This window comes from Aspergillus melleus (assembly GCF_016097325.1).
Source record: "Aspergillus melleus strain CBS 546.65 chromosome Unknown contig8, whole genome shotgun sequence".
NCBI lineage: Eukaryota > Fungi > Ascomycota > Eurotiomycetes > Eurotiales > Aspergillaceae > Aspergillus > Aspergillus melleus.
Window position 1 is genome coordinate 1,578,726 of NW_025763377.1, and position 18,917 is coordinate 1,597,642.

At 52.7% G+C, this 18,917-nt stretch overlaps 8 protein-coding genes across 9 annotated transcripts; 2 read left to right on the plus strand and 6 right to left on the minus strand.

The window, feature by feature from the left end:
- Nucleotides 1-20: 20 nt before the first annotated feature.
- ISW2 lies at nt 21-4,126 on the minus strand. 2 transcript variants are annotated; one of them, XM_046094334.1, is made up of 4 exons: nt 3,800-4,126; nt 3,458-3,601; nt 434-3,385; nt 21-372 (listed from the first exon to the last, which is right to left on the minus strand). In XM_046094334.1, the coding sequence occupies exons 1-4, from the start codon at nt 3,917-3,919 to the stop codon at nt 259-261; spliced, it is 3,330 nt and encodes a 1,109-aa protein (XP_045950313.1). In that variant the 5' UTR covers nt 3,920-4,126; the 3' UTR covers nt 21-258. The 2 variants fall into 2 exon arrangements, with proteins under 2 accessions (XP_045950313.1, XP_045950314.1); XM_046094335.1 differs by having other exon boundaries at nt 434-4,126.
- Nucleotides 4,127-4,610: 484 nt separating this feature from the next.
- LDX57_012588 (uncharacterized protein) lies at nt 4,611-5,402 on the plus strand (the record flags this gene model as incomplete). Its single annotated transcript, XM_046094336.1, has 1 exon — nt 4,611-5,402. One exon carries the CDS (start codon nt 4,611-4,613, stop codon nt 5,400-5,402), a length of 792 nt encoding a protein of 263 aa, XP_045950315.1.
- A 430-nt stretch (nt 5,403-5,832) lies between these two features.
- Nucleotides 5,833-6,197, minus strand: LDX57_012589 (uncharacterized protein; the record flags this gene model as incomplete). Its single annotated transcript, XM_046094337.1, has 2 exons — nt 5,833-6,014; nt 6,089-6,197. The coding sequence occupies 2 exons, from the start codon at nt 6,195-6,197 to the stop codon at nt 5,833-5,835; spliced, it is 291 nt and encodes a 96-aa protein (XP_045950316.1).
- Nucleotides 6,198-6,386: 189 nt separating this feature from the next.
- Nucleotides 6,387-8,739, plus strand: LDX57_012590 (putative AP-3 adaptor complex subunit mu). Its single transcript, XM_046094338.1, has 3 exons — nt 6,387-6,471; nt 6,532-6,951; nt 7,019-8,739. The coding sequence occupies exons 1-3, from the start codon at nt 6,425-6,427 to the stop codon at nt 8,442-8,444; spliced, it is 1,893 nt and encodes a 630-aa protein (XP_045950317.1). The 5' UTR covers nt 6,387-6,424; the 3' UTR covers nt 8,445-8,739.
- A 443-nt stretch (nt 8,740-9,182) lies between these two features.
- On the minus strand, nt 9,183-11,369 carry HFD1 (hexadecenal dehydrogenase; the record flags this gene model as incomplete). The annotated part of the gene is made up of 5 exons (XM_046094339.1): nt 9,183-9,232; nt 9,601-9,960; nt 10,030-10,829; nt 10,899-11,129; nt 11,224-11,369. 5 exons carry the CDS (start codon nt 11,367-11,369, stop codon nt 9,183-9,185), a joined length of 1,587 nt encoding a protein of 528 aa, XP_045950318.1.
- Nucleotides 11,370-12,277: 908 nt separating this feature from the next.
- On the minus strand, nt 12,278-12,595 carry ICL1_1 (isocitrate lyase 1; the record flags this gene model as incomplete). Its single annotated transcript, XM_046094340.1, has 1 exon — nt 12,278-12,595. The coding sequence occupies one exon, from the start codon at nt 12,593-12,595 to the stop codon at nt 12,278-12,280; it is 318 nt and encodes a 105-aa protein (XP_045950319.1).
- Nucleotides 12,596-12,696: 101 nt separating this feature from the next.
- On the minus strand, nt 12,697-14,142 carry ICL1_2 (isocitrate lyase 1; the record flags this gene model as incomplete). Its single annotated transcript, XM_046094341.1, has 4 exons — nt 12,697-13,253; nt 13,320-13,662; nt 13,720-13,875; nt 13,939-14,142. 4 exons carry the CDS (start codon nt 14,140-14,142, stop codon nt 12,697-12,699), a joined length of 1,260 nt encoding a protein of 419 aa, XP_045950320.1.
- Nucleotides 14,143-16,211: 2,069 nt separating this feature from the next.
- On the minus strand, nt 16,212-18,897 carry NTH1_2 (alpha,alpha-trehalase). Its single transcript, XM_046094342.1, has 4 exons — nt 18,432-18,897; nt 18,293-18,365; nt 18,098-18,219; nt 16,212-18,037 (listed from the first exon to the last, which is right to left on the minus strand). Exons 1-4 carry the CDS (start codon nt 18,558-18,560, stop codon nt 16,292-16,294), a joined length of 2,070 nt encoding a protein of 689 aa, XP_045950321.1. The 5' UTR covers nt 18,561-18,897; the 3' UTR covers nt 16,212-16,291.
- Between the last annotated feature and the right edge of the window lie 20 nt (nt 18,898-18,917).

An 18,917-nucleotide genomic window follows, 5' to 3' on the forward strand; every position in this document is an offset into this window, starting at 1 on the left:
ATTAGCAATCTATTGCTTTTGTATACATCTTGAATTTGATCTGATAGGAAATAGCTCTCATAGTACAAGGAACAAGGAGGAAACAAGGAAAAATTGGGTTAAAAGAATCATAAAGCACAAATGGCATCTTTCAGCCAACGCCCCACCCGACGTATATGGAAATCCATGGCCAATATAATATTCCCAACAAGACTACCTACCAGTCATAACGATACAAATTGTTGATCAAAAAAAGGAAAACAAAGGTTATTCAAGGATTTATCTCTTTCGGCTCTTCGATTTCGAAGCGGCGTTGGACGACACGCTAGCTGCCCGTGACGAGGATGGAGAATTGCCTTTGGCACTGCCCTTGACAGCCTTGACCTGTTTGTTCTGATGCTAGTTAGCTTGATGCTCTGGGAAGGGAGCCAGTGGTGTTTAACATGGTACTTACCACGGCAGCCTTGCTCTTCTTCTTGGCTGGCGGGCCATCCTCCTCGTTTTCGACGTCTTCGTCACGTCCACGGCCCTTGTTCTCGCCGTTGGCCTTCCCGTCACCAGGCTCAAACTCCTTGGCGACAGTATTCAATAGAGTGGTACAGCGACGGCCAATCTCCACTGGGGTTCGGCTGAGGAAGAACCAATCGAAGCGGAAAAGAGGCGATTCGCGGATCTCGTCCCGAATTTTCTCGTAGAGACCTTCGCCATCAACTCCGTACCTATCCAACATCACTAGGAGGAACCGATCTTCCTCTTCGGTGTAGACCTTTTTGTTGGTAGTAGACACGGTGTAGTTGATCTTGAGCTGCTGGAGGGGAACGCGGTACATTTCCATCTTCTTGCGAAGCATCTTGCGTTGGTGGTTCATCTTGCGAAGTTTCTCCTCGCCCTGTTCAATGACCCGGAGGTACTTGGGATAATCCTGAATCTCAGTATATCGGTCCCAGAAAACTTGGGCATATTCCTCGATCTCGTCGGGTTCTTTGCTGTCTACTTCGGTGGCAATTCCGTTATAGTCAGTGCGCCCAAACTTGGCTGACCCATTGACGAACTGTTGGAAATCACGGCGGTTCCAGGTTGAGAACCCTTCCTCGGACATTTTCGCCTTTTGTGCTTGTTCCTCCTCGGTCAAAGGAACGGCCTTGTCAATCTCCTGTTGCTCCAGATCGCGTTCGGCCTCACGTTCGCTGAGCTCTTCCTCAGGCCCATCGGCAAGAATGGCCTTATATCCGATCTCCTTGTGGAAGTATGCTGTCTCCTTCTCCTGGAGCTCCTGGAGCCCGGGCGGGAAAAATTGCCAATCGTGAACGGTTATCTGTTTGGGGGCCCGGGGTGCCTTGGGCTTCGGGTCGGCAGTTCGTCCGCCAGTAGCCAAAGCTTGTCGGTAGTACTTGTCGATGGAGTAAAACTGCTCCTTTCTCTCACGCTTGGCCGGGTTGATCCAGTTAATGCCAATATCCTTCTTGCGCTCCGTGAAATTCTGGCCGTTCCATTCGTAAGCACTCTCGGAGCTGAACTTTTGCAAATCATCGATACCCAGTTTTTCATATTTCTTGTTCAGCTCGACGGTTCGCTCCTCGCCCTTGCGCATGATATCCTCAAAACTGTCATCGGATATTTGCTTTTCGGCAGACAGAGATGCCGAATTAGGGTTATTGCCGAAGACATTGGCAGCTCCGTGCTGAATCATGCCAAGGAGTTCATCCTTGGATGCAGCATTCTTAGTCTGTTGTTGCGCACGGCCTTGCTGAATAACAAGTTGATCAAGTCGCAGCTTTTGCGCCGCACGCTCGAGAACCTTCTCCTCAATCGCGTTTTCGGTGACGAAACGGAAGACGACCACCTGCTTGGTCTGACCGATACGATGAGCACGATCCATAGCCTGCAGATCCGCTTGAGGGTTCCAGTCGCTGTCATAAAGCACGACAATATCCGCAGACGTCAAATTAATACCGAGACCTCCTGCTCGTGTCGTGAGAAGGAAAACAAACTTGTCCGAGCCCGGCTTGTTGTATTCATCGATGGCAGCGATTCGGTCCTCGTGGGCTGTGGTACCGTCTATACGGCAGTAATTGTACTCTCGGAATACACAGTAATCCTCCAGGATATCCAGGACACGGCTCATTTGTGAGAAAATGAGCACTCGGCTTCCCTGCTTCTGCATCCGCGCCAGGAGCTTGTCAAGAATTGACATCTTGCCAGCGTTGAAGACAAGGTGTTCGTCGGTCGTATAGGGCGGGCCAGGTTCAGCACCTTCGAAGAGATAGGGGTGATTGCAGCATTTACGGAGTTGCATAACAATGTTCAGCAGACGAGTTTTCGACTCCCGCTTGCCGGCGGCACCGTTCACAGCATCAATATCCTTCTCAAGGATCTTCTGATACCACTTCACTTGCATTTCGGACATAGGCACATATAAATTGAGCTCTTTCTTGGGGAGCAAACTCTTTTCAACATCGCTCTTAACGCGACGAAGTAAGAATGGCCGGAGCACTCGATGAAGTTGTTGCACGACGGTATCCTGATCGGCATCCTGACCAGAGAACCACTGGTCGAAAGCTTCCGAATCACCAAAAACGTCAGGTAAGAGGAAGTTCAGGAGGGCCCAAAGTTCGTGGAGGTTGTTCTGAAGCGGGGTACCGGTGATCAGCAAGCGATTCCGAGAGTTGAAGACACGAATAATCTGTGCGAGGGACGACTCCTCGTTCTTAATCCGATGAGCCTCATCAATGATGATGTATTCCCAGGCGAACTTCTTGAGATGGGACTTCTCCCGAAGAACCATTTCGTAACTCGTAATGCAGACATCAAAGTCCTCGTCGAGAAGTCGTTCGTTGATTAGCTTGTGGCGCTCTTCCTTGTCGCCTTGAAGCACAAGAACATTGACGTCGGGGGTCCATTTCATGAATTCTCGCTTCCAGTTGTCGAGCGTAGACTTGGGAACAGCGATCAGATGAGGGCCGGGGATGTCACAGACGTAACGAAGGTAGCCGAGGAAAGAGATGGTCTGCAAGGTTTTACCCAGACCCATCTCGTCTGCCAATATACCAGAGATACCGTTCTCGTGCAAGGACACAAGCCAGTTCAGACCCGCAACTTGATAATCACGCATCTCGCCCTGGACAAATGGCGGGGAGTCGCGGAAGACGGTTCCAGTTTCGCCACCACTCCTCTCGTCCTTCAGCAGCTCCGCATCTTCCTCTTGTTCAGTCCTGCGACGTCGATCACCACCAGCACCACCAGCCCGCGACGAACCCTTGCGGGCCCTTGCCTCTTCCGCAGCGTTTTGTCTGTCGATTTCGGCCATGATCTCCTTGATGCGAGGGTTGGGGTTGGTTTCGATAAAATGACGGAACAGATCGGTCAGCCCGAGAAGGTAACGAAATCGTCGAATTGAATCATCTTCCTAAAGCCCCGCCAAAAACAGATCAGTGACCGCAACGAAAATTGGCAGGCACCGCCGACGAGGGTTACTCACCTTAGATTCATCCAGACGACCGTGCTTTTTCCCCAGAAGGTTCTTTCTCATATGAAAGGCCTCGGACCTTTTCCTCCTCCCGTCAAGGTGGACTGTGTCGCCTGCAACACTGCTTGCTGTGGTGTTCGGGTTGGTATCGGAGTCCTGCATTGCGCCCAAGTTAGCATCTGAGCCACGTTCGCATTTGACCAAACACGATTTCGGGGAAGCCTGGTGTTCCCTTGGCTCCCCTTCCTGCACGCTCGGAGCGCGACCAACGAGATCTGCTATTGAGGAAACCAAAGCTCGTGACCCGACACATAGTTTTGGGTGTTCGCGAAAACCAGATTTAATTTAGCATACCGTCATATGCGCATCCGGACCATCGACGGGAACCGACGTGACGGGCTCCTCATTGGCATCGGTCATAGGCGTATCGGCCTGGGAAGGCGGGTCTGAGGTCGGGGCAGCTGAAGGCGCCATCTTGGTGTTCAGCGCAATATGTGTATGGAGAAAGTAGGGTCCAACACGCCCCGAGGCGTTCCAACAACCCGACGAGAGACAGCGGGTCTAAATAATAAGAAGGGATGTGTAGCCCACAGTGCCGGAGGTGGGTTGAGTTTGAAAGGAATTATTCAGGGATTGACCGTTCAGGGAGCGAGAAAGGGAGGGAGAATCGTAAGCCACAAAGGATGATGAAGGACGAAAGAAGCAAGCCGGCCGTCAGTCGCGCGCCGGGAGGGCAAATGCAATTCTGCCGGAGAAGCGCGGCCAGCTCACGCGCTGATTGGGCGGGAGACGCGAACCTCAGTCTGAGTCAGGGCTGAGTCATCTAACCGCGGAAGACGAGTTTCCCCGCGGTGGGTCACGTTACCGGGTCAGAAGCAAAGAAAGATCATCTGCAGCATATTGTCGTGACCCATCCCTCATCGCCCTCACCCTCTGTTTGTCCTCGACCCGACCCTCTCTCGTTTGGAACTTTCCCCCTCCTTACCTCTTCACTACCTCTCCTTTGTATAATTGGTCCTCCCTTATATTTCTGGGCAAATATTTTGGCCACCTGCAATCATTTATTTGCCTTCGAAGCACGGTTCACCTCACCCCTCCTAGCGGCACTAGCGGACTCGTTGCTTAAACATCATACTGCAGCTCAAAAGTTGCAGCACCCCTCGACATGGATTCCATGAGATCACTCAACACTTCCTTACCGAGCTCTACGCCTCGTTCCCAGCCCCCCGAGCAACTTTTGCAATCGTTCAAGGCCGCTGCGTTGTCAGTCACCAACCTCTACAAGAATGCCGTCTACGAGCAGGCCCAAGCCAAACAGTCTGGCTACCAGGAAGCCATTGAGGATCTGTTGCAATTTCTAGACCGGGAGAACATCGGTCTTTGTGATGGGGAGGGCTGGAAGATCCGACAATGGGCCACGGAGCGGAGTGATGGAACGGGAACTCCCAGCGACGACGACGACGTCGAGAAACACCATGGCTCTCCGTCGACGAAGGCTCGTAAGGATCACCACGAGCCAGAAACCCCTCGCCAACAGGCTAAATCGGCATCTTCTTCGGCGGAAGAACCGACCCCTGCCCAACAGTCGACGCCTGCCAACCCAGCCGTCGTCGAAGCAAACACCCTAGAGAAACCCACCGTTTTCACCTTCTCAGCCGGACCTTCCTTCCCTCAGCTACAGGAACACGATGTCGATATGCAGCCTTCAGATAGTACAGCCGGGGTAACATCCGACGGAGCACCTGTCAGCGTCTCTGTCTTGCCTCGGAACTCTCGCCAACCAAACCGTCACAACAACCTGTCTCGAGCGAACCCTCGATCTTCGACGCGAGAGCCCTCGGTGGGCTCGGTGGGGATAGGCTCTAAGCGCAAATTTGCCGTCCCCGACTTTTTCGATCTATCAGGCCTTGGAAATAGGGATATATTTGGAGGCGGCAAACGCGGGCGGTTCACCTAAAGAATATGAAACTCGACGAAGTTGGACGAACATAGTATTCTTACGGTTACGCAGCGGTTGATTCCCTTTTTACATTTTCGGTGCATTTTGTGGGAGTTGCATTATTTCCCTTGTCTCTTATCATGGTTTTCATCTTTAACCTCATCTTCATTTATTTACACATTTTATATTTTCCCCAGTCATGTCTTCTTTCTTCATCCTAACATCTTCGTTTCCGTTCTCTTTGTCTTTATGAGGTTTAAGCATATAGAGGTTATTAAGATATGGCGATACCCAATGAGGCAGCTGTTGTGATGCTTGAATTGCGAGCATTCTTTATTAATGATTGGGTTGCAAGTCATTCCACAGCAAACAGCATTCATGTATGCGATATGTGTAACATAGAGAGATTCTGGTAGTATACATAACATTGTGACGCCGTCTCGAGTCATCAGTTCAGGGCCCTGTAGATCCCCATTCCCACCAGCGTCGCAGAGATCGTTGCGATGCCTAGTTGTCGGGAGCCCATCTTATATTTTGTTGCATGCAGCATGCCCGCCGTCTCTTGCTTTCGTAGATTGCTCATCCCTGTGTAGTAGCTGTATACTCCGAGACCGATAAATGCAGCGGAACCTGAGTGCATCGCATCTGCGTCAGACCATCTGCAGCGTTTCATCCAGTTGCGGAAGCTCAAAGTACCAACTCACCGGTAACCCTGCACGACAGGCAGTCGTCGTATTTATCTTCTGCTAGGAGGCGTTTCGCATCTTCGGACTGGACGTCCCAGGCGCCTTTATTTTCCGAGGACCCGGCCATTGAGGTATTCAGGCAAGCGATGCTGGAGAGGGAGAGGAATTCACGCGGGAATCCGAGAAGCTCAGCCGGCCTGTCGATCACTGATAAAGACATGAATTAATCGGACGGCGCAGAAGGCGGCGATCGGCGGCAGAACGGAGCGCATTTCATCAACGGCGCATGATTGATTCCCTCATCATCGCCTTGTCTGCCTCCTCTCTCTCCAGTCCAGACAAGTCCAGGCCGGCATGATGAGCGGCGAGATCGATGCGCTGTACATCTACGACGAGCAAAAGTATGGCCATTGGTTTCCTCCGTCTTCTTCCCTCCTCCCGTACTGACCTCTCATCAATAGTAGCCCGCTGGTAGAGCAGGTCTATCGCTCCCGTCCGCCCTCCGCGGCAGCGATCCTGCCCCTCTACCTTGAACATCCGGCCCCCCGCCCCTCGCTTCTATACCTCCCTAGTGCGTCACCGCCGGTCACAGTGTTCTCGATTGTCCAGTCCAACTTGCTGTTTCTCGCGCTTTCCGAAACCGACACGGAACCCCTGCTGGTGTTGGAGTTCCTGCACCGTGTTGTTGACATACTCGAGGATTTTGTGGGTGCACCGCTTCTCTCGCCCAAGGTGCAGGCAAATTACGATGTGGTTGCACAGCTTCTCCATGAAATGTGCGATGCGGGCATCGTATGTAACACGGAGTCCAATGCCATACAGGAGGTGGTAGAAATGCCGGGATGGATGGGGAAGCTGTTGGGAGGTGTTGGCTTACCGGGGTTCGTATATATCCGGTCATTTGGGCGGTGATTATACTGGAGGCTGACTTGTTGCGCTGGGATGCAGCTCATCAACACCCATATTAGGGCCATCCAACCCCATCAAACAATCGTTAGCCGCCAATGCCGCCGCTCAAGGGCCGGCAATCCCGTGGCGGAGATCTGGCGTACGGCATACCTCCAATGAACTATACGTGGATATAATTGAGTCTCTCTCAGTGACGATGGCACCGTCGGGACGATTATTGTCAGCCCTGGTTTCCGGCACGATCGCGTTCACGGCCAAGATCTCTGGGGTTCCCGACCTCCTACTGTCCTTGACAACTCCGGGTGGGCAACAGGGCATCGCCCGCAAGGTCGACCTTCCTGTGTTCCATCCCTGTGTGCGACTGGCCAGGTGGAGAGAGCGGCCCGGGGAGCTCAGCTTCGTGCCTCCGGACGGACAATTCATTCTGGCAGGGTACGAGGTGGATCTCCTTCCCATAGATGCGAGCCTCGATCAGGCCCCCAACCACATGGAGAAGATCTTCCTCCCTGCATCGGTGGACATTCGCAAGTCGCTCGGCACAACCGGGTCCGAGTTCGAGGTCCGGCTTCTCCTCAACACCAACTTCCCGGGGCAGTCCAGCAACCGGCCAGGTGTAGGACGAGGTGGATCCGGTACCTCGACGCCGTCGTTCCTCGGAGGAGGGACTTCCTCGGGTCCGGTTCTCGAAGAAGTCGTGGTTTCGGTGCCTATCCCGAAATCCGTCCGAAACATCACAGACATGCAAGCCAGTCGTGGCGATGCCGTGTTCTCGCCCAACAGCCACACCCTCGAATGGCGCGTCCCGACCAAGGATGCGGGCACCGTGTCGGGCACCGCAGTCCTGCGGTGCACCGTCGTGGGTCATCAACCCGTTGACGACGACCTCGACGACGAAGTTGAAGACGTCGACCAGGACGCCAACCTCCTCCAAGGCTACTACGACGCTTCCGCCTCCACCTCCTACCAGAACGCCGAAACCGACACCACGAAACGAAAGACGAAGAAAAAGAAGAAGAAGAAGAAGGTCAAGAAGTCCTCCCGTGCGGCCGCCAACGCCCTCCCTCCCACTCATTCCACCTCCGATCCAGACAACCAGACCCCCGATCCTGACTCCTCGCAACAACACCAACACCAAGAACCCGAACCCCAACCCGAGACCTCAGCATCCCAACAACAAGACCCTGACTCCTCATCATCCCATCTCCCTCCCCCACCTCCCCCACAAGACCAAGACTCGATCTTCCACACCGCACCCCGCAAGACCAAATCCCAACTCAACACCAACCTAATGCCCAACTCCGCCTCCGTCTCCTTCTCCGTCCGAGGCTGGCTCCCGTCCGGCATCAAAGTTGACAGCTTGAACATCGACCCGCGCCGGAGTCGCGGCCTCGGCGAGGGCGTGAAGCCCTACAAGGGCGTCAAGTACCTGTGTGTGAGTCGCAAGGGAGTCGAGCGAAGATGTTGAGCTGTGAGCTGTGAGCTGTGAGTCGCGAAGGCAAGGAATCAAATGAAATACGAGACGAGAGAGAGAGAGAGAGAGAGAGAGAGTAAACTTTGGATGGAAATATATCGAACTGATGATCTTGGTTTATATGTGAATTGAACTGAACTGAACCGAATGACATGAGTGTGGCTTTTTTATGATATTTGCTTTTCTTTTCTTACCTTCTTCTTTAGCTTTATTTCCATAGACTATTGATAAGCTTCGTGGATGACAGTCTGGCGTCGCTGTTGCTGCTTGATATGAATAATGATACTATATCTACGTTTTTGGTTTCAATAAACAACATCCTTCCCTACCCTAACTACCCTACATACTCCCGACGGGTAGATAACATCCAAAACCGTACAATCTAGGTAGATCCAATCTACCGATCTACAACACCCAGAGAACTAACTACCTGCTATATAAAGTATAAACCCACCCCCAGAACTGACAGAACAGATAACATTAAGATTCCGCTATATTCGCACACTAACCATAAACATACAAGCCATACAAGCGTACATGCAAAAGACACACACACACACCCCTACCTACCTACCTACCTACCCTAAGCAAGGTACTGTACCTGAGCCCACCTAGGTAAGATAAGAAAGAGACAGACCCCCCTGCCCCAAACATAGAGATGACTAAACTAATATAGCCCGAATTTCTTGATTCTTAAATTTGAGTCGTCCATTTTAAGTAAGAACGGAAACTTTAGAGTTTGGATGTTCGGCGCTCGAGAATCTGCATGACGACGTAGGCGACTAGAGGATATTAGTATTTTTTTCACATGTTTATGCAGGAAACTCTATTGGAGGGTTTTAGAGGGAAAGGAAGAATTGGGTTTGCGAGGTAGATTGATAATGTACAGGTACTTTATTGGGTAAAGCAGAACATGGTTCAAAAGGTGAAGAGGGGAAGAATAACGCGTAGAGAAAAGCATGGGGTATTTGGATGGAAGGGACACAATCATTAAGTAGACGTCGTACAGAGGTGATTAGGTTTAGTTCCCCAGGTCCAATGCCCATCCGTGAAACGACATAGGACATAAGAATGGGATATTATGGAGTAGGGTTACGAGTAGGGGACGAAAAAAATGAGGAACCAGCGCAAGGGGAAATTAATCACTTACTTGCAGCAACAACTGCAGCCCTGCCAGCCCCGGCTTTCGCGCTGCCTCCGCCAAGGGTAAGAATATAGCGCAACCAACCGAGACGGACCTTCTGTCCGCTGCGGTCGAAATCAGGGACCAGCCCGCTGGCAGCCTTGAACGTGCTGATCTTGCCAGCGTAAGGTGGATAGCGGATCGAGAGGATGGATTCGAGCCAGCTGGGGCTGGTGGTGATGGGACGACGGTGCACGAAGACATCGAAGCTGGATCTTCCGCGGTAGGCGCCGTAGCCACTTTCGCCGACACCGCCGAAGGGGAGAGTGGGGATGTGCAGCGCAGCGTCGTTGACGGAAACTCCGCCGGAGCGGGTCGATCGGAGAACTATAGAGGTGTTAGTAGCCAGACTCGCAATTTCCAGATTCTAGGAACAGCAGGACGGAGCGAGCATACTCTTCTCTGTTTCGGCCTTCGAGCCAAACGGATAGATGCCGAGCGGCGTGCTCTGGATACCATTGGCGATGTTGATGGCTTCGTCGAGGTTCTCCACGGGAAGAATAGGGATCAAAGGACCGAAACTCTCCTGTGTGAGCAAAGAATCGTCCGTCGAGTCCACCTGAACCAGAGTCGGTTCGATAAAGAGCTCCTTCTCGTCCATGGTGCCGCCCATGAGGATCTTGCCCTTGGAGTTATCGATCATTCCCTTGAGACGCTGGAATGCACCCGCGTTGACGATGCGGGAATAGTCTGGCGACGACTTCGCGCCCTGGGGGTAGAATTCCTTGTAGGCCTTCTTGAACTCCTCGACGACCGCAGGCACAATGGCCTTATCAACCAGCAGGTAGTTCTGCGACGTACACACCTGCCCGGCATTGAGCAGCTTGCCCCATAGCATTCTGCGCGCGACGAGTCTAGGGTCGGCGTTCTTGGTGATAATGGCCGGGTTGATACCACCCAGCTCCAGCACGACCGGGGTCAAGTGAGGAGCAGCCGCTTTGGCGATGATACGGCCGACGTTGGCGCCGCCCGTGAAGAAGATCTTATCCCACCGCTCCGCCAGCAGGGCCTGGGTTTCGGGGATGCCACCCTGGATGATGGTGTAGCAGGAGGGGTCGAGAGACGCTTCGATGACGCGCTGCATCACGACGGCGCTTTTCGGAGCATTTTCGCTGGGCTTGATGACTACCGTGTTACCGGCGGCGATGGCACCGATCACCGGACCGAGCGTCAATTGGAAGGGATAGTTGAATGCGCTGTTCCGGACACCCTATATTAGCTTCTGAGAGGGACCATGAAGCTGCGGAGAGCTGGAGCTATCATACCCAATCACCAGCACCACACCCAGCGGATCCTTGCGAATCTTCGGGCTCATAAACTTGAACGTCAGATCAATATCCTCGGCCTTCTCATCCTTCACCCATTTGTGTAGATTGCGCGTCACGAAGACGATGTCATTCTGCAACCATCCGTTCTCGGCGATCTCGGTCTCGAAGCGCGGCTTGTTCAGGTCCAGGGCCAGGGCGTCGGCAATTTCCTGCTCGTGGTCTTTCAGACTGTGGAAGGGGGAAACCAATCGTGTCAGTGACCTGTAGCCCGCATTGAAATTGTCCGACAGAGAAAAAAAGAAGAAAACATTGAGTAACTCACGCCCAGTAGAGCTTGCGCAGCTGGACCAGTCGGAACTCGACGTCGCGGGTCTTGTGCTCGAGGAAGGTTTTGCGGAGAAGCGAGCTGCGGCTCTGGATCTCCTCGATGGGAGTGAACTCGAGGTCGGGGATCTTGGATTCCACCATGACGGGCAATCAAATTGATGGCGATAAAGTGGACGACGACAGAGAAAGATAGAGCGAAAAGAAAAGGAGATGAAGGAGGGGGAAGGAGACGATCACTTGATTAGGGACAGAAACAGCTCCGATCAGGTGCGCGGCAAACCCTCAAAAGTTTTCAAACCACACGAAAGGACAGTTCAAAGCAAATTAAAATCAGACCTGATCGAGCCCGGAACGAGGATCCAGAGTTAATAAGAAAGAAAAGGCACTCGGAAACTCGTTCTTCGTAGTGCACATGCCCTCCTTGCGGTTCCCCTCATCTCGGAGGCGTCGCCTGGACCGCGGTATTCCCAGCATTTCCTCCGTTCGCTGGCTCCCTAATACGAACCCGTTCTGGATATTCCTGATTATTATTAGGTTCATCAGACCAGCCGGAGACTCGAGATGCTGGTCTGCAGCTAATCAGACTCTGGCATGCCCCGTTTCACCCTCGGTAGTCGCCATTTCTCATTTCCTCGACGGGGATCGGCGCCTGGTTTGGTCGGTGGATCGACGGATTGCTCGCAAGCTGTTCTCCATTTGTCGGGCCCGCGTTAACTAGCAGCAGTTAGTCGGGGACTTCTTGAGTTTAGCTCGTGGGTTCTGATTCTGGATTACTCACGACTCCGGAGGATTAACTCAGTGCGGAGTAGTTCAGCTATTGTTGAAGATGACAGGGGTTGGTGGAACAGTGGAAGAAGAATCCATTCAGAAGAACTGATTTAATATGCTAACTATGACTCTCTTAGACTTCAACGATGCCAATCTACAGTACAATACTTCATCTCTGATAAATCTCTCGGGGGTACTCGTGTTCGAAAAAACATAACCAAAAATCAAAATCAAAATCATTCAAACGTTCCAAATCAATTTACCGGCACTTTTGCACGCACTCAGTGCTTGAACTGATCCTCGGTCACTCCCTTGCCCATGGCCGCGGTGCTGCTGACACCGCCCGTCACCATCTTGAGCATGTTGTCCACGTAGTTGGCACCGCTCCATTTCTGGTGCGTCACCACGTCCACGCCCTGCTCCATCTCGGGCTCCTGCACCAGCTCGCCGTACGCGCGCATGCCCTGCTGCGAGTAGGCCTTGGCGAACTGATGCGAAATCAGCGCCGTCGTGTGAAGTCCCGCCAGGGTGATGAACTGCCAGCAGTATCCGAGAGCACCCAAGCGCTTGATGTACGTCTCCTGCTCGTCGCGAGGCATGGCCTTCTTCCAGTTGAACGAGGGCGACAAGTTATACGCCAGCCTAGAGAATGTCCGCGTTAGTTTTCTCGCGATGAGAGAACCTATTAAAATGGGGATACTCACTTCTGCTCGGGCCAGGCGGCGTGAACACCGTCAGCAAACTCCTTGGCCTGGTTGTAATCGGGGAGCTTGCTCTCCATCCAGATCAGATCGGCAAAGGGGCTGTAGGCGATGGCACGGTTGACGGCACATTGCGTGCCGCCCTGGTACCGGTAGTAGCCCTCGCGGGTGCGAGGAGCGTCCCAGTCCCAGTAGATGTCCACGCCCGTGATGCCCTTGGCGATGGCGCGAGCCTCGCTGTTGCTCTTGCCCTTGACGGCCTTCAGGTAGTCGTTGGCCAGGGCCTTCTTGTTGGGGTGCACTCCCTTCTCGATGGAATCGAGCACGGCGTCGTTGAAGAGCTTGAGACCGGCCTGGGCCACCCACTGATCCTCGATGGCCTGGAGCTCCTCGCCGTTCTTGCCGGCTTGCTCGGCAGCCACCATGAGGTCGTTCAGCGGCTGCAGGTTAGGGTTGGTCGATCCGACAACGAAGGCGTGGTCGCGGTGATCAATGGTGGAGGTGATGAGGGTGGCAGCTTCGGAGTCGGTTCGGGCAATGGCCAGCAAGTCGGTGCCTGATGAGAGCAGTCAGTCTCGGGACTTTTCGATCGGATTGACAAGAACGCAAAGACGATACATACCCATGATGTCGGCCTGCGCACGGATGGCCACCAGACGGTTGATGTGCTCGCTGATAGGCACGAGGACCTTTCCGGCCATATGGCCGCACTTCTTGGTACCGGGAGCCTGGTCCTCGATATGGATACCAGCAGCTCCGCGCTCCACGAAGAGCTTGGTCAACTTCATGACCGCCGTCAAGCCACCGTGACCGGTATCGGCGTCGGCAATGATGGGACGCAGGTAGTCCACATTCGCCACATTGGCACGCTTCTCCTTAGGGGTTGTCACACGCTCCTCGCGCTGCTTCCGATCATGGAACAGCTGTGCCATGAAGAGCTGGTTGACCTTGTTGGGGACGGTGTTCTAGTCCGAATGTTAGCCGACTGAGTCTTTCCTCACCAAGACGAGGGAGCATCTTACCATAGGGTAATCAGCCAGATCCGGCGAGGGCTCATCGGTCGATGAAGCGGTTGACGAGCTCTGCCAGCCGGAAACGTAGATCGTGTCGAGGTATTTGGCCATCTGGGTGATCATGGTAGGCTCGAGACAGCCATAGGTGAAACTCGCAGCTTTGTTCTGTGGCAACATAACCAATTAGTATACAACCGCATGCACGTGTCCGGAATAAGAGCCACGAACCTCAAAGTTGCTCTCCACGATCTTCCACAGCTTTTTACTCAGAGCATTGGAGGGGTAGTCGATCTTGAGGTTGCCACGCTTGGCGACGATCGACTCGGCGGTATAGGGACGCTTGGTGTAGCGCCATCGCGAGTCATTCCACCAGGTCTTGACGGCCTGGACGTCGTTCAAGTACGCCTGATCCTCGTCCTCGAAGAGACCCATTGTGAGATGGCAGTCGGACAGAGTGGTATACAGGCAAAAAGGTAAGCTTTTGAAGTCTTAAACCCCTCAATAAGTTACACAATGGGGGGATATCGGAGAAAAGTTTATAGAGAGAGAAGAGTGGAGAGGAAAGAAGAACGAGAGAAAGAGAAAAGTAAGAACAGATGATTCCACGTTTAAGAAAAAAAAAGAAAGTCAAAAGCCAACCCAAGGACAACGATCACAAGCCAAAAACCAAGGTACTTATTCAAGCATCGCGAATGCGTCACAGCCAGCGAGCCAGTCGGTAAACGCTCGGCTCAGCGGGACAAGAAGGGAGGCCTGGATGGACCGGCATATGGTCAACCGGGGGAGATTGACCAAGGAGCAGCATTAGGTTAACCGTGAGCCAAAAATTCACAAGCCAGATTCCGATAGGGCGTGAGAGTGTTCGGAAGAGAGGAAATGGAGCGAAAAGTAGATCCTCGGTCTAATGGACCATTGCCACTTCTGCCAGTTTGCAGGTCAACCTGCATCTTCATTGTACATGGATTGTGGATAGTATCATGGAGATTTCAATTTTCATAGACGTGAATCAATAGCTGTTTCTCGGTTCCCATCTCTCTCTGAGAAAGTAGGAATGTTCTCATTCTGATGTTGAAGGCAATTGACAGATCCATGGCCGGGCCAAAGGTGTAAAATGCATGACGTCGAGACATGTGACGAAACGTGACGGTACGCAGCGTGACGGATGACCGCTTCTCCGCTCAGATGGATGAGTCAGCACGTCACGGCCCCGTATTGCCCCGGAATGCCTGAGGACACCCACTCTCTACAGTTCTACACAGAGAATAGGATTTCACCCTCGTGGCCCATTTCCCTTCATGCATCCATTCAGTCCATCCTGAGAACATGACTTGCCTCCCCGCAATACCCGCAATACCAATACCCCTGAAGAAGAACCCGAGACGAAACGCCAAACCCAAGCAGGCATGAACCTCGGTCCAAAAGTCACCCAATCACGCGTCCCGAGTCGATCCTCCAGATTCCACGAGAACCTCCCGGCCTCGGGAAAACAAGGAGCCCATGCATCAGGGATGAGGCCTCATCCACTACATCTACTCCGAAGTGCGTCTGACTACGTATATCCCTATGCAGGCCGTGTGTCGCGTGTTTCGGAAGTTGCCCGAAGGCCGCTTGGATCGCTGGGGGTAAATGGTGATCCTGACACAGGTTGACATGGAGATGATTGGTGAGTGGTGACTCCTATGGCGGCATGATATAATTGTACAGAGTACCTAGTAGGTGAGGTATTTTTTGTAGGAGTGTTGGTAAGGTAGGTATACTTCCTCTAAGGTGGCTCAGCAGTAATATTCAGCTGGTTTCACATGCAAACATGTCGAATCTACTTCATAATCGGCGTGGAATGCTTGAAGGTGTCATGTGCGTGATCTGTAAACATGTACTCCGTATGTTTTCATTCGACTATATGCTGCTGCTCTTACTCGGTTAGGTGCGGTAGAAGAACTATCCGGCCGTGCGTGAGGCAACTTTTATGAGTAGTTGGCTGCATCGGCTGAAACACTCGTCGGAATACATCGAGAACTTGTCCCTTGATGCTATGACTCAAAGTCTAGAAGTTATGTCGAGAGAGGCAGACAGAACCCCACGACTTATACAGAATACACCAAAAAGAATAAAGAAACCCATCTATTCAATTTATTCATTTGCATCGATCATCCATAGCGCAAAGACAATGAACTCAAATAGACTTGAATCTTTCCCCCCATTTTGGCATCCAAGGTATGAGTCGCTTCGTTCCCTCCACAGACCCTCTAAATCCATAGATTTCAGAACTATGGTTTCTATTTATTCATCCTATAATCAAAATCCAAGATTAAAAAGGAAAAGAAAGATATCAATCAAAACGTGCTCTTTTGGTTTCATCATCTTCGTCAAAATATCAACCAGAACTGGCATGCTCAAAGTCCGTCCTGTGCCGCCAACGCTTTGCTGTATGTTTCGTAGGGCGTGATAGTTCCGAGAGCACGTCGCTCGTGCGCGTTTAGGAAGTCCAGGCCGTACACGTAGCTGGCGTTGACCCAGCCGAATCTGGATAGGTTAGTTAGCATACACCCTGAAAAATATTTAGGTCATAGATCAGGTAGACTTACCCCTCTCGAGGTGCACCCTTGAAGTCCACGCCCTGGTTTCCGTACTCGGCGTCTACCCGGTGGGGATCAATGGGGCGAGTGACGTCGTACTTCTCAACGACGACTCCGTTGAAATCAACAAACGCCTTGGTAATCATATACAACCACTTATATGCCAACCGCTGCGCATCTTCCTCGTAGCCGTAGCGCAGCAGTCCACTCCATGCGAGCATCTGCTGCGGCGCCCAGCCGTACGGGTAATCCCACTGTCGGTTGGGTCGCTCCAGGCTGACGGCTCCTCGCGACTCTTCCGTACCGCAGGCAAGCCCGCCGTAGGCTTCCAGCCTGGGGAGGGCTTGCTTGACCAACTGGGTCGCCTGCACGGGCGTGGCAAGCCCCGCCCACATAGCCCAGAAGGTAGTGGAGCTCTCGTAGGTGGACCGCTCTTGCTTCACGGTGTCGTAATCGAAGAACATCCCCTTTTCTGCGTCCCACATGTGGGTGTCCATTCTCTGCTTTCTTCTCCGGGCGCGGCGGTCCCACACGGAAGAGGACTCGCTGGTGAAATCCTTGCTGGCCGGGGTGCGGAACTCCGGGGGAATCTCCAGGCGATCGTTGAAGTAGGTTCGGATCGCCCGAGCAATGTCAACTTCGTATTTATAGAGCAGCGAGTTCAGATCCACCGTGGCCAAGTTAGCACACACTTTCTCAAGTCGGTAGCTTGTATCGTGGCCCGACTCGCGAACGGCCCGATCGTGCATGAAGTACTCGTCGAGCTCGGGCTCGACGATCTTGCGGTCATTGTAGGCGTTGACGAACTCCTTGAATTCCATGCCGTGCTTTTCAGCGTAGGGCGTAAGGATATGAGTGAAATGCGAGGGCTCCGTCTCGGGAGGCACTCCCCATCCTTCTGGACGGTATCGAGAGAGACCCGAAACTGGGTCTAGGCGGGGCTCTACAGCCCAGACGCTGTAGTATTCCTTGATGGCAGCCAGGATAGCGTTTCGGAGGAAGTCGAGAGCATCCGGCTCAGTCTTGATGAGCTCATAGACACGCAAGGCCATGTCGGTCAGGAAAGGAGGTTGAGACCGCGTCAAGTAGTAGGTTCGGTTGGCATTCAAAATCTTGCCGTAATGTTTGATGCAGAAACAGAAGTTGACCACCATGGCTTTAGCCAGGTCAACTCGGTCACTAACATTCAATCCGAGAGATACCATGTAACTGTCCCATCCGTAGAGCTCGTTGAATCGACCTCCGGGGACCACGAACGGCACGCCCTTGTACTCTGTCTTCTTGGTGTTGGGGTCGTACTTCTCGTCCATCGCCAATGCCAACAGGCCGGGCTTATGGTTGAGATCCTTTACATAGTCCGGCGTGATGTTCTCCTCCAACATGATCACCTCTAGACGAAGCTCGGGGTGCGATTTCGCAATGTTCGAGTAGTACTCAAACTGTTCCGGCGCACCGGGCGGGACATAGATGCGAGGCGTGGGGTTGTCGGTCCAATCTTTGGGGTCTTTTCCAACCTGGGCGATATTGTGACCGTCAATCGATCGAGTGAGAGCAGACCAGAAGTTATTCTTGACCAAACGCTCGAGACGCGAGACAGGATTCTCGCTGAGACGAGCTTCGTCCAGCACGATCACCTTCCTGCCATAATCCTTGGCAATCGTAAGCTCCTGGAGAAGGTTGGAGAGCATATACGTTCCTCGCAAGTCGAATCTGTTGTATCCGGAGGATGCGGCCGTTCCGACGGAAAGCACCTAAAGCAAACACAGATACTTCAGCAGTGGATCAGGAAGGCCGGTCGACGTGACACATACCTTCGGGCCGACATCCTCGATGGTTATCTGCATGTTCTTATCGGTGTCCTCCCTCTCCAGGAGACTCTGCAACGTTTCTTCGACATCGATCAGGAATTTGCGAGGCTGAGCCGACGATGCATCTGTTGTCCGTGTGACCCGCGTCAGCTTCCAATTCCCATCAACTTGTATCAAAGAAATTAGGACTGTACATACCGTGGCTCCCTCTTCTCGCCGTATGTCCACCCAGAAAATCCTGGATATCCTCTCGATTGAAAGTTTTCAAGGACTTAAGCTTCAGTCAGCATCAAACCCTCCTAATTCTCAACATGATCTCGTCAGACTCGCTACCCACCGAGGAATAAGCCCGTCTGCGGTTCTTGATGCGGGCGATCGCCTCGTCATCCCCATAGTAGACGTCTGGATGGGAAAAAGGATCGATAGAGCCCGTCCGACCGTGCGGTTGAGCATTTGGCGAGCTCATCGTCGTCCGGGAAAAATTGTGGGTGAGGAGAAGAAAGGAAAAGGACTGGGGAAAAGATACGAGGACAATAAAAATATCGAGGCCGGGATGAAGTACCCCGAACAGGAGATGGGACAAAGCAAGGATGGGCTGGTTAAGGAAAACAAACGAAGCGAGACCAATGGCCACGTCAAGATGCTTTGGTGGCGCCTCTCTGTGTAAGGAAGATCGGTGGGCGGAATGGCGGCGGTCGGATTGGTTGCTGTCACACCGAGCTGGCCGGAGGCGGTCTGCAGGTTAAGACTAGTTATAGAGTATAAAGTATAGGGGTACGGGGCTGAAGAGTGATGGTGAAGACAAAACAAAGGTTTAGAGATT

What these genes read in the sequence shown, in the direction of transcription:
- ISW2 (XM_046094334.1), bottom strand. Translation starts at nt 3,919, where the DNA reads ATGGCGCCTTCAGCTGCCCCGACCTCAGACCCGCCTTCCCAGGCCGAT. An exon ending in GTCGTCTGGATGAATCTAAG is followed by an intron (nt 3,386 to 3,457) that starts GTGAGTAACCCT and finishes GCGGGGCTTTAG; the next exon opens with GAAGATGATTCAATTCGACG. An exon ending in AGAAGAGCAAGGCTGCCGTG is followed by an intron (nt 373 to 433) that starts GTAAGTACCATG and finishes AACTAGCATCAG; the next exon opens with AACAAACAGGTCAAGGCTGT.
- LDX57_012590 (XM_046094338.1), top strand. Translation starts at nt 6,425, where the DNA reads ATGATGAGCGGCGAGATCGATGCGCTGTACATCTACGACGAGCAAAA. An exon ending in TACATCTACGACGAGCAAAA is followed by an intron (nt 6,472 to 6,531) that starts GTATGGCCATTG and finishes TCTCATCAATAG; the next exon opens with TAGCCCGCTGGTAGAGCAGG. An exon ending in GGAGGTGTTGGCTTACCGGG is followed by an intron (nt 6,952 to 7,018) that starts GTTCGTATATAT and finishes GCTGGGATGCAG; the next exon opens with CTCATCAACACCCATATTAG.
- NTH1_2 (XM_046094342.1), bottom strand. Translation starts at nt 18,560, where the DNA reads ATGAGCTCGCCAAATGCTCAACCGCACGGTCGGACGGGCTCTATCGAT. An exon ending in GGCGAGAAGAGGGAGCCACG is followed by an intron (nt 18,220 to 18,292) that starts GTATGTACAGTC and finishes CACGGACAACAG; the next exon opens with ATGCATCGTCGGCTCAGCCT. An exon ending in TCGAGGATGTCGGCCCGAAG is followed by an intron (nt 18,038 to 18,097) that starts GTATGTGTCACG and finishes TGTTTGCTTTAG; the next exon opens with GTGCTTTCCGTCGGAACGGC.